This window comes from Macadamia integrifolia, chromosome 4 (genome assembly GCF_013358625.1).
Source record: "Macadamia integrifolia cultivar HAES 741 chromosome 4, SCU_Mint_v3, whole genome shotgun sequence".
NCBI classification, from domain to species: Eukaryota; Viridiplantae; Streptophyta; class Magnoliopsida; order Proteales; family Proteaceae; genus Macadamia; species Macadamia integrifolia.
The window spans coordinates 1,598,716-1,617,186 of NC_056560.1; the positions used below are offsets into that span (position 1 = coordinate 1,598,716).

Consider the following 18,471-nt stretch of genomic DNA (forward strand, 5'->3'; position numbering starts at 1 on the left):
AGAGTTTATGGTCGAAGGGCATTTAGCCCTTTACCATTTACCATTTACCATTTACCATTTACCGCACAGTAAGCCCACGGCCCCACTGTCTGGTGTTCCCATAAATTAATGATAATTTTTTGGCGCCCGCGACTCTCCGCGCGGAAAGCCGCAGTTTGATTTGGGTCGTACGGTGAGTAGTACTCGCGGATTCCCAATTCCGAAAGCGAATTTAAGTCGGGATTCCGGCAGCCATCAATCAGCTGTGTCTGCTCTTCTCCTGAAATGTGAGTTCGTAGTTCTTTCATCCCTTCATCTCATCTTTTGTTTTTGGGTGATTTAAAAATGGTGCTCCTAGGTAGTGATCTTAGCCCCAGGTCAAGTCCGTACAGTAAACAGTATTCCGCAAGACCAATGGACGACAGTAAGACATGCCAAGACTCGAACCAACAATCAATCGACTCCAACGGTGATGGGTTGATGGGCATTTTCACCACTGGGCTACCAACCCCATTCGTCTTCATCTCTTCGTCCACTCTTCCGTAACAGACAGGCAATAATAAATACAAAGAAGAAAGCTAACGACGCAGGAGAAGCTGAAGTGATGGTTCTGCTTTGCTTCCTCCTGGATCTTCGAAGCTTATCGCCCTCACTGCTCAGAGACTTAAAACAGGTTACAATTCTACTCCGTAAGATATTATCGGATTTGCTCTAGTAGCTATTTTAATGATTCCTCAGTTATTCTTGTCGCATTTTCTTTATCACGCTTTCTTTTTCTCTAGTGTTTGTTGCAGCTTGCGAATCTCTACGCCGTTTCGTCAGTGAGGGGAGAGAGACACTCGGAATCCCTCAGAGATAGAATCGGATTGTGCTACGTCCGTAAATGCAGAATGTCTAGCTCCGATGAGGTACTATGCACTCGATTTCGGTTATTTTTCTTTGGTTCGAATTGGATTGTTCAATCTCTCTTCATTTTTTTATATTTTTTTTTACTTACATCTTCGAACATCATCATCATTGTTGCTGTTGCTGTTTATTACTGCAACGACGTTGTCATGATTATTTTTGTCATAGTTGCTACTCAGAGTTTCTACTGCATTCGAAACAACCAATTCCTTTCCCACTGATCCTCCGATGGACTTAAAATAATTACAGCTGAAGGTCGCATACGCTCCGAGAGGAAATTTCAGCCTCCGCGATTTCCATCACGCCGTTAATAACTTACCTAGTGACACATTTTTGGCCGACATGAATGGCTCGGGGGATACCTGTGGTGCTTCTCTCTCTCTTTCTCTCTCTCTCCCCCCCCCCCAGTCTAATTAGTTTTCACTTTTCAATACTATGTGTAAGGTTCCCTTTCTGTCTTGAAGTGCTCCACTTGATCTTGCCTTGTAAGGATGTGAAGTTGGGCATGAAACAGCCAGCACATAGCCAACCTTTTCAATGATTAGTAAAAGAATTCCAAAATTTTCCTTGGCAAGAAAAATATCGGGGTGTTTGGTGAACTGCATTACAAGAAATAAAATGCAGAATCCGGATCGGAGTCAATGTGGTCTCCATCAATTCCAATCCGGTTCAGATTCAATCGGATGGAACTGGTTGGAATCATCCTAAAATCCAAAAATGGGATTGGAGGGTAGGGTATGGATTTCTTTACATTTCAGATGTTAAAAATCTGTAGATCTAGCTCCGAGAGGTGTTTTTTTTTTTTTTTTTAAGAAGGGGGGAGTGAGGTAACACCCCCAAAGAGAGCTGAACACATGCCCTCTTAATTGTGAGATGTTGATCCTTGCCACCTAATCTACCTCCTTGGGATCTCCTTTCACCTTCTGCACTTTTGGTGACCAAAGGAATGGAGACAATGGCCAAGAAATGAGTTCTATGCATTTTGATGGCCTGTTTGCAACTACCGTTTTGAGAATCAAGGGTAATTGTTGCTTTTTACCACTTATCCGGGAAAGATGTATCCCACCATGTACATTTTATGCAAAATCTGAAATGAGTGATGTCATGACTGGGCCTTGTTCAACCTTGAGATGTGTAATCTGCTTCACGTTGATTCTGTAAGTTCTCTGTTATTCAATCTGTTATTTCTAAGTTGTCTTTATATTGTATTGATTACTAACAGATGTTGAATGGGAAAGATTCTTAAGTCATGAAGTTTTATACTCATGGGGAAGTAAAGACATAGTAAGGAAAGTAATTTTCATTTCTTGCTCGATAGGAAGCATCAGTCCCATTACACGTAAGACTCTCATGGTAAGTCTGAAATTTATCGATGTTTCTAGTTGACATTCCATGTGCTTGGCTTCTCATAGTGCCATGATTCAAGTCAAGCTATGGTATTGGATCTGTGATGGCAGGATGCAGCAGATAAATGTGTTTCAGTGGAGTTTTTATTGTTGGAGCAAGAATTGAACCTGGAAAATGATTTCTCTGGGAAAATCAAGGATTTCATCAATGGTATCTCTGATCTAGAGAACTGCTCACTTCAATCCTGTCTTCCAGGTAAAGAACTGAAGATCAAAAAATGATTTGGCTATTGAGTGGTGATTCTTAAAATTAAAATCCGTTCCGGTGTAAATATGGCTGCCCATTCTGGGGTTGAAGATGCTTAAAATTTGGGCCCGTCTTGTAATCATTGATGGCAGCAAGGTCGAAATCTGCACTAGTCAATGATATGAACTCTCTTTTGTCACGAAATATTTTGATCTAGGACTAATTTATTCTATACAAGTGTGACTGATTAGTTGGGATAGCTCATCCGCAGTTTTTGGTTGAGTCACCCAAAACCGATAAATCTAGCCATGAGCATGTTGAAGAGAGCACTAACAGGCTTTGGAGGACCAAATCCATGTATGTGGAAAAATACACGGATTACTTGTGTCTACGGGTGAATGGCCAACCAAGATCTGACACAGCTATGCTTTTTGTTAATTGTGGATGTAGATAGTTATGTTATATCAAATGAATCCGTGGAGGATAAAATTGTTGAAGTGCCTCAATCTCGTACTGAATTTTCAGATTCATTAAAAATTATGAACTGGGACTTTCAAGCCTTTTCATTCTAAGTTCAAATCTCAGAGATAATAAGTTCCTAAAGTGTCATAGTAGAAAATTGGGTGATCAGAGAAGTTTGTCTTCTTCCTTTCCCCCCCAATAAATGGTGGAGAACTGGAAATAGAAGAGTGAGGCCATGTTTGTACAAGTAAGTTTAATTTTTGGTTTGCTTATGTCTAGGCAACCCTTTTTTGAGGATTAGATAGACCTATCTCTAGATAAAAGATTGGCCCATAATCATGTTTGATTGTTGAAAATTTTAAAGAAAGCCATTTTTCAGGTTACTAGCACCATAACTAGGAGGTGGTCTAATTAAAAGACTAGAGAATTTGAACAAGTGTGCAGATACATGGTTCTTCTCCAGCTTGGTAAAACAGTGGCTACTGGAGCTGAAAGGGGACCTAGAAGAACCGCTACAGGCTGTTTTTCTCTTCAGGAACGAACTCGTGGGCTCTGCCAACCAGATCTTCTGCAATTTGTTTGCATCTGTAAACCAGATCATTGATGGGGTCAGCCCTTGCCAGGTATGATTATCACTGTGTGTATATTCTAAAAATAGCTGCTGATGCTATATCCTCATTGTAGATGTGGGACAAGTATCCTAGGCATAAAAATGTAAATTTATATAATCATTTTAACTTTGACGGTTTAACCAGCAATATCATTCCCCCCCCCCCCCCTCTCTTTTCCCTAGATTGTTCTCTGTATCTGTGGCTGGACCACATGTTGATGCAAATTTTATGATGGCTAAGAATCTGAAACATATATTAGAGAATATTTGTCATGGATCTTTATTTATTAGTGATTCTTAAATAGACATGCAGGTGTCATGGCTTTCCCTTAGATATTGCAGTTGGAAATTGGATCAATCAAACTTCTTGTCCAGTAACATGTCAGGATCTGGGGGTGCATGATTTGGTTGAAAACACAGTCAAGGTTGGAGAACACACAATCCTGTTTCTACCCTCCTTCTGTAGCAGTCCAAAGCTGCAGCTAGTTTCCACACCTATAGCCTTCAATGTCATTGAGCGCACCAATTTGGATGCCCTTAGTGAAGGTAACATCTCATTGTAAACTTTTGGTTGCTTTTGCACTCCTGGTTGATGATTTTTTCTCTTTGCAACCCTTTGACAGTAATTTTGTCAGCTAAATATTTTTCTTTGTCTGGGGTGTTTGAACGGAGGTTTCAAGGTTGGTGCTGCTATTGATGCACTCGGAATGTCTTTATCTTGCTATAATAGTAGCATATGTCTCTGTTAATCAAGGACGCTTAATCACTGCCTAGATAATCTCCTAACACCCAAATTTTCATTATCCTCTGTACTTTGATTAATTATTTTAATTTAACAATAGAAAAATATTAAAAAAGGAAAGAGCACTTTCAACAGTTCACTGGAAAATCTGTTCATTGCGATGATTAAAACCATTCACTGCATTGTGCCAGAATAAAAAGGAGCAAAATCCCTAATTAACCTTTCTACCCCACTGGCTGGTGGTTAAGCTGAGATTGGCCTGTGACCTGATGGTCAGAATGCAGTTCATCATAAATTGAACCATATGCTTCATTCATACACTTGATTTTTTTTGGGTCTCTTCATGGCAATGGCATGATCTTTCAAATAATCCTATTAAATTATTAATGCCTCCTTTCTCCTCTGGTGAAATTAAACAGGTGTTGTACTTGGAACTTCCTACATTGTCACTCCAGAGAATCATGAGATGGAAACTACTTCTGATGAATATGACAAGCCGGAATTGAAGCCGGAATTGAATACTCAACGTGCGTGGCTGTCTAATTGTACATTCCTGGTTTGGATATGAATATTTCTTCCAGTCTTTTCTTGACATGATTATGCAATAGGTCTGGACTTAATGTCTTTTCTGCAATATGCCTTGACTTCATTTCAATTCCTGATTTGGACTGTTAATTTATTTCTAACCTAACATATCTTGACTCTAATTTCCTGGTTCAAATTATTCTTAATTTCGAAGTTTCAGTTGAGTCTTTTTATGGAACACCCACCCTAGATGATCTACAAATCACACCTGACATTAAATGTCTAACGCGTGGTAGCTCTGATGGCGCTCAAATTTTGTCAATAGGTTGACCTTGTGGTTCCTGCCTGCATCATCCCAATGATTCCAATCAGAGTTGGCCAGGTGGCGAAACAAACCATAAAAAAATGGGGGACTGCAAAGGGGTGCATGGACATACCTGGGGGTGTGAGAGAATGGTTGAATTTGAGGACGGAATTTGACATGTGGCCAGTCCGGACCTTAATCTGGATGATTCATAACTTTTGCCATTTTGGTTTATCTGTAGCTAATTGTTAGGTTTCCTTCCTTTCCTAGCAGTTTTCCAAGGGCTTTGCCGAGCACTACATTCATTGGATCAGGGTTTGGTCTGTTCTTCAAACTGTAATATGGAAACCATGAAGGAGGCAACCTTCCATTGCTTTTATATCCTTCAACCATCAGACAAGGGGCTGATGTTTCTCAGGGTAAAATTTCAGATACACTCTTGTTGTACTGATCTGCAGGATGTATATTCTCAACCTCTCAATCCTTTACATCTGGTGCAGCATACTGATCAGTGACCTACAGTCTGTTGTCTGACTCTCTCCCTCCTGTATGTTTTTTAACAATTTTTTTTGAACTTGCAGAGGCTTGCAGGCTCAGAGGAGATATTGCCTGTTCATGAAAAAATTCAATCAATCAATGCTCCAGCTCCAGAGGAGATAGAGTTTTGCATTCAGACCTCTTTATCAAAGGTAACATATTTTTCTTAAAACGCATTCAATCCCACCTTGGAAGAACCAGAAGTGAGTTCATGATAAAATTTCTTACCATTTGTTTAACTTCTGGAAACTGGTTTCTAAGTAATGGGTCCATCGTTCAACTACACAAAGATAGGGTGTATCATGTATGAGACTTTTATGACTAGAAGATATCCTTCTCCAGGGCTGATGTTAGGAAGACCATCTTGACAAGCCTCAGTTTTTATATATATATATATATATTTTGTGGGAGGACCTGCAGATTGATAACTTTTTGTCTTCACAAAATCAGTGACTAGATTTTAGTCACTACACAGTTCCTGGTGATTGTTCTAAGAAGATCAGGTTTGATGCCTGTGAAAACACTATTGATTGTGCCTTCCATATTGACCAGCAGATGGAACCCAGGACTTGAGATATGAGTGCATTGCCAGAGAATCTATCCCAAAGGATAAGGGGAATCTCATGGTTAGACAGCTTATCAGAATGGATCTGTAATCTTGTACCAAGTTTTCATTAACAGAAAAAATCTGCTCCAAGAAAAAGCAGAGTGTTGTCGAGGCATTTGAACGAGGCATTGATAACAATTTTCCCTTTCTGCCACATGCTGGCTGCATCTCTCAGATGTATTCTCCCTTAAAGAGCCTGTCATTCACAGCCCCATTCTTTACTTCGGTAGAGTCTTTTTTGACATCCATTAAACACCTTTTTAAAGAGAAATCACTTGAAGTTGCATTCTCTGACAAACAGATGTAACAAGAACATGGCAAAGCTAGGAATTCAAGTGCTAACAGTCTTCATCAAAACTGATCAAAACTCCCTCCCCACATGAGTTAGAACTTCTTTTTCTCATAATCTCATTGGTTAACTTTCTTCTCCAGAAGTACATTTTATATGGTCAAAGTCTGTATATCTATCATAGTTTGAGTTAGAGCTAATCTTTAAGCCATCTGAGTTAAGAATAGGAGCCAATTTTTGAAAGTTGACACTGTCCCAGAGCCTTGCTTTTCTTCTCGAAAGCCTCCTTGAGTTTTAGAGTTTCAACCACTTCAATCTCTTGAGAAAATCAGATAGACATTAGGTCCATGAGAGTAAGATTTATCAAGGCCTTCTCTTGAGAGATCTCCTTTCTCCTCCCTTGTCAACAAACCAGAAGGACCCTTAGTATACAATCTGAAGGATCTCTTTGCCTAAGTCCATGGGTGGGGTAGATTCCTTCGTTCTATTCTCAAGCAGAACTGAATAGGATGCTGGAATGCAAGTTTCATGACCTTACCATGAAATTCCTTCATATCGAGCTTGAATGCAAGAACTTCTAGTTCATGCCATCTGAATCTTATAATTATTTTACATTTTTTCTCATTACAACTTGAGCAATATTTATTTCTTTTTCATTTTTTTGGTGGCTTGCTTTCCAGATGGACTTGAGAGACTACAACCCTCTAGAGCACGAGAGAGGCTTTCATCCAAAGCTAAACTTACTAGTGAAAGAGAGCTTACAATTTGGGTAGCTACTATTTCCGCCCTCCTTGAGTTCTCATAGCAGACATGGTGAAGTAAAAAAAATGTACTCTGCCGGACTTTTTCTGCAGTGGTTTAATATCATTTTATCTTTACTGAAATTAAGTTAAGAGGATCTCTAGAGCACCTTCTGATTTTATCCTATGATCCTATCAAAACTCGACTGTCTCTACAAAGGACCCAAGTTAACACATCATTGATGAGAAACCTTAGGTCCCAGTTTCTAGAAAATGGCTGGGGATGATTGTTTAGAGATCTCTCATTGCACCAGGAAAAGTTTCACTTTACTGCATTATCCCTTTTTACTAACCTCATTACTCATCAGAGCATTCTCAGCATCATTGGGACACTTTCACTGAAAAAAAGAGCAGCGATGTTGGCAGATTTTAATGAAACTTAAAAGTGTTATGGATCTTTCCACAATACACCATATGTGGGCAATCATCAGCCGTTAGAGCATTCTTGGTGCCATTGGGATAGTTTCACCTGAGAAAAGAGCATTGCTGTTTGCCAATTTTTAATTGGAACTAGAAAGCATTATGTATCCTCTATAATGCATCAAATGTTGGCAAGAAAAACTATTTTTCTTGACTTAGAACTTGACTGAATCGACTTAGTTCTTTCTGGATCCTCCTCATTTCTGGGTTTTTCAGTCTGCTTATTAGCCAAGTTGGTGGTGAGAGCTTTTTCCCCCCTTCCTTGCAGATTACTGGCAAATTTTTTATTCAGTTTACCACCTTGAACTTGGGAGTCAACAATAAAATTGTGTGAAGTTTTGAGGAGGGAAAATGTGTATTTTATTGTTTCTATCCTTCCCATGGGGCATTGATTGGAAAAGATCTCATAAATGATGCAATTCTGCTGAAGACTTCCAGCAGGATTCTGCACTTTCCCTAAACCCAGTTTTGTAGTGGCATAACTCCCCTTGGGACCTGATACTTTGGTTGACAGTTCCAACAGTAAATGGCCATTCTGTATCCTTGCTCGCTTACATATGCAAATTAACCAAGAACATCTTCCTTTTTCTTCACATCTAATTAGATATAGGTTATCTAGGCTTTCTTGTGGTCCCATTTGAAATCCAATTAAAGCCCCTGTCGGTTTGTATGAGTCCAATTTTGAGCTTGTCAGGCTTATCTCATCAATGTGGCCAGACTAGACTCTGCTTGCTATTTATTCTCGGAATAGATTCCGGGTCTTACAATGCATTCTGAAACCCAATTCTTCTCTATTTGCTACAGAATGTGTTTTAGACCCTGTATCTATTCCTAGAATGCAACCAAACATGTTGGTAATGAGCTTGGCAGTGTTCCAAGTTCCTTGCAGTTTGCATGTTTTTATTTAACTTAATTCTTGGTGTTAATTTCCCAGGTCAATACCACCAAAACGGAAGGAGTTTATATCTGAACATGACTCATCTGAGCTGGAGCCTTTAGAGGTCATGTCACCGATATCATCAACAAAGGCAGGTTACAAAGTAGAAGAGGAACAACGGAAACTGACCCAGGCCACTGAAGCAGGTAATAGTCCTGCTAGTATGACGGTGGAATGGGAGCAACTCTTTGTCAATAGAGTCCCCACAATATGTTCCCCCACTTGTCTCTCCAAGCCCATGATGAAGAAATCAGTTGTCACTCCACCGGATGGTAATAAACCCTTGGATGAGAAAACCTCAAAGATCTTGGAAAGGCTGGAGGTCCCCCGGCAGCTGAAAACAAAGCTATCTCCATCTGTTGTCATAAGCAGTGTGAGGACAGATGCATGTGTGCCCATGAAGAAGCCTCTGGTACCATTTCAGCCCAACCATGTGACTGACTACAGTTCAACCTCATCCCAGCCAATCAAACCTAATTTCCAAAGGTTGAAGAGGAAGCAACGATAACTGGTTTCATTGTTCCTCATGATAGTAATGATAATGACCCAAAAATGAAAAAAAGGAAGAGAAAAAGAATCTTCACTTAAGTATGGGCAGGATTCTCCATTGGCAAGGGGTGCATCTGATTTTGCCGCTGGGAACATGCACATAGATCTGTTTTTGGTGAGCTTGATGGATGATAGCAGGTACTGTTTTTCTTCAATCACAACCAATTTTCTAATGTTCTCATGTGTTGTCTTCTGATGGTTGATGGAACTGAAACTGGTTTTATATCGTGCTAGCACTGCAGCTATACTCAATGGGCCTCAGTTCATCCTTTGTTGTCATCCTGTTTCGCCAAATGCATTTCCTGCGTTACCATATCTTTTATCCAACACCATGCATGGTTTGCTGCGGAACAGCTTTGTGCAGCAGCATTCCACTTTTATCATTGTATTTCCTTTATATCAGAAACCTTGTCTGATATGTAAATTTCTTCTATATACCACCATGAATCCTACAGCTTCTACCTTCCTACCTCCATTATCCGTACTCCATACCAGACTATGGAATTACCCATGTAATATCCCATTTTTTGGTTCTCATATATCTTGCTTCTGTTTATTTCCCTCATCAAACATCGAAGGATAGGAGGTGTCAATTTTTTTTTCATTTGACATGCGGGATATGTGTCTCCATATGAGAGAGGATCAGGTCCTTGAAAAGCTGGGTGGTGGATTCCATGTGTGGATCGGAATTGGAATCCGAATCATTTGGGGCTGATTCCTGATTCGAATCAGTCAAAATTTGTAAAAATGTGTAAGAAACGGTCAGAAATCGGAGTGAACCAGTCAGATAAGTGATGGGTGGTGGATTCCATGTGTGGATCGGAATAGGAATCCAAATCATTCGGGGTTGATTCCTGATTCGAATCAGTCAAAATTGGTAAAATTGTGTAAGAAACGGTCAGAAATTGGAGTGAATCAGTCAGATAAGTGACCAGTCAATGTCAATTCCGAGGTGAATCGGCCAATTCCCAATCCAATTCTCAGTTTTTGAAACCTAATGCTAAAGCAACTGAGTTCTTTCATTTCATACCTATTTACAGTACATGGACTCGATGAAACGGGCTGTTGCATCTGATTTTATGCATGCATATGTATTTATTAATAATCCATGCATACTAGCCAGCTGGGGACTAGGAAATAAACGGAGTCCTGTGTGGAGTATGAATCACCATCCTGGATGGAATTTATTATAAGGTTTCAAGTATTGAGTTTTGTCCTGTAGGGGTTGGGGGATTAGTAATGACCGTTGGATCGACAAATGCTGTTTGAAGGTGACAAGTGCAGAACCCTAGAGCCTAGTTGTTTGTTTGACTTGTTGCTTTCTTTTTATTTGGGGACGATTTTGGTGGAACAAAACGGTCTAGGAAACGGCCCCGTTACCGTGCCGCGGCATACTAGCTTTGCTTGATGCATTTGCTTCGGCCCAATCTCAAGCAAAACTCATTAGTTGAATTAATTTATAAACTCAATTGGCTATAACAAGCACAAATTTTTTGTTCTTCCAGAAGTCCACTACACCTTCCTCTCTCCACCCACCCGCCCAAAAAAAAAAAAAAAGATTGAAAGAGTTAGATAAAATTCAATATAATACGACTGCATACATTAGGTAACCACTTTAGCACCCAAAAAAACAAAAAAAAGTAGCCTATATGTTGCGCCTAGAAAGAGGTTTCGTTTTTCCTCCCTTTTAAATAAACACAATCAAGTTGTCGGTCATCTTGTCTGATCAGGATCCTTGGAAACAGCTGTGACCCCTCAATAGTGAAGCCACCCCCAAGACAAACACTATATATTAAGAATTAACCCGTCAGTCTTTTCTTCAATTCTCATGCCATTCCCTCTTGTACAAGACGAAATTGGGGTAGGGGAGACTAATAGAGGGGGTAGATGTGGCTCTGGGTCAGGCAGATGATGATAAAGTAAGTGACCAAGTAGCAAGACGAAATTCAAAGAAATCGGTGTTGCTAATTGTGGTTAGCTGTACAAATGGACAGGAAGGACTGAACAAAAAGTCTTGGTCTTGTTCTTCTCCTAATACTATGGTTGTCTAGTGGATGGGTTGATGATTTCAGAAGTTCTCTTTATGAAAGTCGAATTTGGTGGAGGTTTTGTGAGAGAAATCCAATGCAAGCTGGCGCAGCTCCTTCGTTAGTGCTGGGGCTCCACAGTAGAACACTCCTGCACATCAAATATCCCAACACCGACAACAACGTCAGCGATCGATCGAGTAAAACATGTAAATATTAGGACGGACAACCAACAAGAAGTACGAGAAAAAGGGCCTTGAAATTTGAAATCTGCTGATCCTAAAAATTAACTTTTAGACTTTTTGGAGGAAAAAGCCAAAAGAAAAAAAGTTGAGAAAAGGTTTGGGGAGTGGTGGAACACACTGACCAACACGGGTGTGAGAGTGATTGAGGGCGATGCGCTTGTAGACGCTACGCCAGTTGGGCTTGGCGAAATGTGACTTGACACGGGTGCCGGAGACGACGTCGACACCATGCTTGGCATGGTTGAGGGACTGAAGCATGGCGATGAGTGCGGACCTGGCATCTCCTTCCTCGTAGACGCTGGTGCAGTAGTTGTGGAGCTCTATCACACCCTCTTTCTGGTCGAACTCGGCCACCTCGTTCATCACCCCTTTGAACCAGTCGAAAGACCCTTGCTCCCTTGTCACCCAGTAGAAGTATGCCCTCCTCGTCTTGAACCCTTTCTTCTTACTATTATTACTATTATTATGTGAAGAAGAAGAAGAAGATTGGGTTGGTGGTGGTGTCGAAGAAATTGTTTCAGCAAGTGCCTTATCATCATCCCCTTGTTGTTGGTCTTGTTCTAGTAAATCCATGGACTTGATGTTGTTGACGATATCTTTGACGATGCTGATCATTGGGGTGGCTCCGATCCCTAATCCCACCAGCAGCACCACATCATATTTCTTGTAATCTTGCGCTGGTGCTCCGTATGGTCCGTCTATCAACACTCTGGGGAAACTGTACGTGTACATATCATTAATTCATTAATCTCATCATTTTCGTTTTCATTTTCATTTTCATTTTCATTTTCATTTTCATTTTCATTTTCGCAACATGAATATCTCCTCTCAAAATCATTCAATACAATAAATCAATCAAACAAAAGTTACCAAACATACACGACCAGAGTCATGCCAGTCCAAACTAAACATGCCAAATTTATCTGATTAGAATAGGACTGATACCCACAACCAGATAATTAAGAAAAACTAAAAACAAGGACCTCCCACTCTCCACACTCCACACTCCACACTCCACACCAAGTATGTTTTCATGTTTTTTACTTTCGTTTGTCAAATTTGTCGCTCTCTCCCTCCAATCTTGCTCTTTGAAAAGGGGCAAGGAAAAACACAACGCTAATCACCACCCCCGAATCTGTTATAAAAATATCTTCTCTACGATAATTAGAGAGACGATCTGATCTGATCTATTATGATCTAATTTTATCTAATCTAATAAAGTTAATAGGAAGTAGTTAGTTAATAAAGTAAGGGGAGTACAGTCCCAAAATTCAAGTTGCAGCCGGGCATCAGCCATGACGTGCCCCTCTGCCATTTTTTTTCCCCCTGAAACAATGTATTTTAATTTAGGAAAAAATTTGACTGTTACAGCCACGTAATTACAATCTCCTGCTGGCAACTAAAGAAATGAAATAATTTATTGAATTATTTGCCTTAGGGTTCATAAATACCATCTTAGCTTATAATATTTTTTAAAATATTTTTTTAGATTTCATATCTATATTGAGACTCGGGTGTTGGGATCCATCCCAATTATCAAAAATTAGGATATAAAATTAACAGTAGTTAATTATTAGTAATTAAGTAGAGTCGGGGCCGCTTGAAACTTGAAAATTAAAACATTAATTAGTTAATGAGAGATAGAGTTTTAGATTTGATTGTTGATGCCAACGTCACTTTAAAGAAGAGAAACTCAAAATTAAGGAGAAATGAAATGCATCCTTTCACACACAGTGAATGAAGAATCACTTTTACGAAAAAAAATAAAAAAAGGAAATTCCTCCTTGCCAATGGGTTTGGGTATCTTAGGACGGGTATCAGAGAGGGTATTATGGACTACTTAGGGCATACCTAATTTTAAGGGAAGAAGAGAAAAAACAAAAGACTAGATAGGTCAGAATCTTGATAGAACCCTACATCATTGGTGGAGTAGAACTTTCACTGAAAAAGCAGTAGTCATCATTTTGTATTGTTTTTTTTCAAGTCGTCAAGTAATCGTCAATTATGGTGGTTCGGTGGGTGGGACTTAAAAGTGGAACACCTGGAAGGTGGCAAGAACATTGGGATACACCCTTTTGGTATGGCCCTCCGAATCCGATGAGGCAGGAGCAAGGGGTAAATAAATGAATGAATGAGGAAGAAACACATTGAGATCATATGTTTCTTACTTGTCCTAGCTTTACCACCAACACCTACCCCTATGTACCATATTCTATATACCCTATATACTAGTGGTGGGGTTCGGCCACTGATCGAGGGTGGTAATGGTGGGAAGAAGAAAAGTGGAGGAGGAGGAGCAGCAGCAGCGGCGGTACATCCATCAGTAATTAGTTTGGGCGCTTCATGTCACCCAACGTCACACTGATGTCACAGTTTCGAAGTCTTAAAAAAAAAAAATAATAAATAAAAAATCAAAATCAAAATAGTCCATCCATCCATCCATCTTAGCCTAATATTGGGAAGCCACACAAAAGAAGCAAGATAGGAGATGAGAGATTGGTGTTAATTGTTACGTACTTTGGAACGTTTCCTCCTTCTTGCGTGTTGATATTGTAATCGGCTCTGAGGAGTCCACTTTTCCCACCAGTTGGAGGCTGGCATACCTATCAATAATAATATTAATATTATTCACCAATCCAACTGCATTACTAATTTTCAATATTTAAGTTTAATGCCTTTATTTTTCGGAGTAAATTAGTTTCATTAATTAATTCCACCATATTCCTATTTTTTGGAGTCCACTTGATAGGATTTAATGAAAGGAATTAACACCAACGCATACTAATATTTTTAATTTATTTTTTTCATAGGAAAACAGATATTATTGTCAGGTGTTACACCACTACAACTACTACCATTAGAGAAGAGTGGATGAGTAAATATATATAAATATACCTGGGAGAAAACGGTTTTGAGTTGTCGTGTCCAATCGCCTAGAGTTCTTATGTGAACGCTCAGGTAGTCGTCTCCAGGTGCCGACGTGATGGAGAATGGGTGCCTGTCCATCAGTCAATAGTCAACTATTTCCCCCTAGCTACTCAAAGTTGAGAGGGAGAGAGAGAGAGAAAGAGTAATCGTCGGTGGGCTGGGTCCGTTAGTTAGAGAGTTGGACAGAGAAAACGATAGATAATTACCACTCGAAGGCAGAAACGGCAGCACAATTAACGAACATGTATTGTCCACTCTTGTATTTGAAGCCCTGGGGTTTTGTCATATGCAGCGCCAACACGTTCCCAGGATACACCGCCACCTTCAGTATTTTAACGTCTTTCACGCTTGATCTCAATGCCCTTATCAACCTCTCACAGCCATACATTGTTACTGGAACCGCCAAGTACATCCATGTCTGCTCCATTGCACATCCCATCCATGCATACACCATCATCATTATTATTATCATTATTATTATTAGCCCTTTAATTTATTAAATTTCAAAATAAAGCGACAATTGTACTGCATGTGACTTAATAGAAAATTACCGTTTTCTTGTACCATTCCTTGGTTAGGTAGAGCTTGATGCCATGGACGATGAAGAGAGCGTAGACAATGACGAAGAGGTGGTGAGAGTACCAGAAGGCGTTGAAGCCGGTGAGCTTCCGGAGGGGCTTAGGAATCTTGAGCTTGTTCCTCCTCAACCATGGGGTTGCCAGGGAGAAGGCTATAGCCATGAGCACCACCATTATGATCCCCGTCACCCCTTCCACTCCCTTCACAAACCACCAGTAACTGCTTGGCTGCTTCTCCCCAAAGTAAGGCGCCACCAGCTCGTACTTGTCGTGGGTGGCAGACAATATTCTAGGGAAATCGCAGGACAAATGGGCACCCGCGTGAAGCCCCACCCCGAGAGCGATCCCGATGGCGATGATCTTGTGGAAGTTGAGGTTGTCGTCGAAGGGGACCATGACTCCCAGCTTAGTCTTGTTGCGAAGCCAGGTGATGGTGTTGCGGCAGACGGGGAGGAGTACGAGGGCCATGTTGAATTTGAGTGTCTCGGCAGCTCCTTTGGCCACGCAAACGCAGTAGCCCATCACCTCGTACGCTGATCTCCTCCGGTACTCCACGAACTTGTAGGCGAATAGTCCAGACACCACAAGTATCCACAATGCCATCACCCATATCCTCTGCCAGTTGTCCATGAAAAAGTACTTGGTCCTCTCCCACCACCTCTTCACCGGGTTTTTCTCCACCGTCGGCTTCAGCTTCTGGCTCAACATCTGGCTCAGGTTTCTACTCTCTCCTCCTCTCATCGACGACCGACTTGGAGCTTCCAACAGTAGTGTCTCCAGATTGTGAATCTGCCCGTACAATACACCCCCAAATTAATTAAGAATAAGATTATTATTATTATTATTATTATTATTATTAGGAAATATCAATACGAAGCAGCAAAAGTATATTATTATTATTAGTTCATCATGACTGACGTCTGTTAACTGAAATGAGCAATCATCATCATCATCATCATCAGAAGAGTAAAAAGAAGAATCCTGATCTGGAATTTTGAATTCTCATATGCCTTAATTAATCACTACTTGTGAGTTATTATTGTTTCAATTACCATTATGTAACCGACGTGGTCAGGGTCGAGCTCTTCCATGATCAGGGCCGCATATTCCTCGGCATGTTTCTGTATATTTGAAAGCTTGTTTGCAGAAGCACTGAGGGCTATGATCTGCACCACCCCCGTCAAAAATAAATAATTAAAACTTACAGTAAATAGTATGGATTTATTTATTTTTTTGGGGTGGGTGGTGGGGTTGGTAAAGTATAAAAGTAGTTAGCAATACCCCATTATTGAATTAAGACTTAATTTGACGGGAGTCGGAAGGTAGGTATATATAGATTTTTTTTAATTAAGGCTATATATAAATTAAAAAAAAAAAAAAAAAAAAAAAAAAAAAAACCTCTCTGACTTCCTCTTCCGTGATCCTGCCGTCAGCATCTTTGTCCACCCTGCATTTTATTTCACGTCCACAACAATAATATTATGCGGTTGCTCATTAATATTTGTCAACAAGCAAGGAGATTTAACAACCATAATACGTAAATATGGTTAAAATTAGTTGCATAAATATATTATTATATACATACATGTCGAAGAAAGTCTGAAGCCTGCAGTCGAAACTTTGGTCTGAAATCTGATCCCAAAACTCCCTCAATTCTGCCTTGTTGATCGACTCTCCCGTGATATTCCTCCTCCGAGCCAGTGCGTCGAATAGCTCGCCGGCGAACTCCTTCGATTCCTTGTTCATCCCTGTCGTACATAATTCCATTCTATTAATCCATGGTGAGGTGCATTCAAAATAATTTTATTTACATTAATTGGAGAAATAATAAAATTATAAATTAAAGATCTAGAAATGGTCTTTCTCCCTTAATTATTATTCTAATTATTAGTGATGCGAATGATATCATCGACTCAAGGGTCTACCTCGATCGATGGATGGATGGATGGAATAAATTTTAGGAATCGGAATCGGAATCGGAATCGGAATTTATTCCGTGACAGTTAATTGCCCTGCTCCTGCAATAACGGTGGTGTCCACTACAGATTGTAGAGTACGAGAGTCACGAGACTAGGAGGAGGAGGTTGATTCTGATAATGAGTGGCTACCATGGATGCATACATCTACACTGTTGATGTTGATTCTGATAATTATAGGGAGAAAAGTAAATAATTCATTCATTCTCTACTTACCAATACATTCTCCGAAGAGGGAACGGGGGAGAACGCCGTTCGTAGAAGCAGTGAGATCGTGGAAGCGCTTCTCGACCCCAAGCCAACCAGCGGCGCCATCTGTCTTAGCGATGAACTTGAGCCCCTTCAAGGCGTGAGCGGCAGCCGACTTGTTCCTGTCGAACCGCCTGGTGGAGGGTCGCCTGGTGAGGGAGGCGAGTCGTTTCAGCTCTTGGGACACCTGCCTGATTTTCCAGGAGGCGCTGCGGATAACCGAAGAACCCAAGGACGAGGATCTCTTCTCCAGAGTCTTGGCCAACAGTGTGAGCTCAGGGTCCTCACTATCCGCACCTCCGGCAGCCTTCACGCTATGCACCGCCACCGAGTCGTCACGCACGTCCAGGGTGATCTCCACGTATGCTTCGTCCGGATCATGACGATTATGATGAGAATTCATGCTGGAACTACCACCGGTTGTGGTAGCACCGCTGGAGTCAGAAAGGTTGAATCTGGCGCTTTTTCTGCCTCTTTTGTTGAGAGGTCCGCTGAGTGGGCCACTATAGCCTGACCTCTCGCTTCCCACGCTCTCCGTGTCCGACTGATGATCCCCTAGTGCGACAGTAGTTGTTCTCCCATCTTCTGTACCCATCCTCTGCATTCCGGCCGGGATAATTCTGATATTCTGCCACTCGATCGATCCCAGACCTCACACCTCACACCTCACACCTCACACCTCACACGTACAAAACTAACATTAAAATAAATCCAAAACAAAAGCACTGCCACTATAGCTCTGATGAGGAGAAGGCAGCTGCAGTAGTAGTCCGGCCGCTTTAAAAGGTATAGACAAAATTAAGGAAGCTGCAGGTAGATTAATTTGATAGAAGAAGAAGAAGAAGAAGAATAGATACGATGATAAGATTGGGCAGTAAAAGAGAATTTTACTTCCTTCTCCCTAACTCTCTCTCTCTCTCTCTCTTTCTCTCCTCTGCTGGGCTCTGATTCTGAGGATTGGGATCAACGGCCGGGGTTGTCTCTATTTAAGTGTTAGCGACTCAATGAGGACGAGGAAGAGCAGATGATGAAGAAGAGGCAGGAAGCCAGGGAGTGCTATATAAAGTTATAAACCAAAACACGAAGATATATATGTATTGAGGAATACGAATTTCAGCCCCCGGCCATCGTCGTCCATGTATTCAACAAAAAGAAAGACTTATCAACGGTCAACCCTCGACCCCCTGCTTTCCATAATAGAGAGAAAA

General features: G+C 40.8%; 2 protein-coding genes across 11 annotated transcripts in view; one reads left to right on the forward strand and one right to left on the reverse strand.

Moving 5' to 3' along the window:
* Positions 1–144: 144 nt before the first annotated feature.
* Positions 145–18,471, forward strand: part of LOC122075390 — a 19,157-nt gene continuing 830 nt past the window's right edge. Inside the window, exons 1-13 of one of the 10 annotated variants that reach the window (XM_042640390.1) lie at positions 145–266; positions 342–652; positions 762–887; positions 1,135–1,252; positions 2,108–2,238; positions 2,343–2,487; positions 3,364–3,563; positions 3,856–4,096; positions 4,712–4,837; positions 5,395–5,540; positions 5,703–5,810; positions 7,235–7,323; positions 8,709–9,539. In XM_042640390.1, coding sequence (XP_042496324.1) covers positions 584–652; positions 762–887; positions 1,135–1,252; positions 2,108–2,238; positions 2,343–2,487; positions 3,364–3,563; positions 3,856–4,096; positions 4,712–4,837; positions 5,395–5,540; positions 5,703–5,810; positions 7,235–7,323; positions 8,709–9,219 — 2,010 coding nt within the window. In that variant the 5' untranslated portion in view covers positions 145–266; positions 342–583 and the 3' untranslated portion in view covers positions 9,220–9,539. The other 9 variants (XR_006139238.1, XR_006139239.1, XR_006139240.1 and 6 more) reach the window with 9 other exon arrangements.
* On the reverse strand, positions 10,818–17,921 carry LOC122075389 (respiratory burst oxidase homolog protein C-like). Its single transcript, XM_042640387.1, has 10 exons — positions 17,231–17,921; positions 16,624–16,786; positions 16,437–16,485; positions 16,091–16,204; positions 15,012–15,827; positions 14,667–14,878; positions 14,428–14,530; positions 14,050–14,135; positions 11,655–12,250; positions 10,818–11,438 (listed from the first exon to the last, which is right to left on the reverse strand). Exons 1-10 carry the CDS (start codon positions 17,865–17,867, stop codon positions 11,329–11,331), a joined length of 2,886 nt encoding a protein of 961 aa, XP_042496321.1. The 5' UTR covers positions 17,868–17,921; the 3' UTR covers positions 10,818–11,328.

Bases quoted from the DNA above. Each gene is read 5' to 3' on its own strand.
- LOC122075389 (XM_042640387.1), bottom strand. From the start codon at position 17,867: ATGCAGAGGATGGGTACAGAAGATGGGAGAACAACTACTGTCGCACTA. The intron at 16,787-17,230 runs GTAAGTAGAGAA...TATGTACGACAG, and splicing joins CCTCTTCGGAGAATGTATTG to GGATGAACAAGGAATCGAAG. The intron at 14,531-14,666 runs GTAATTATCTAT...ACTGATGGACAG, and splicing joins GCCGTTTCTGCCTTCGAGTG to GCACCCATTCTCCATCACGT.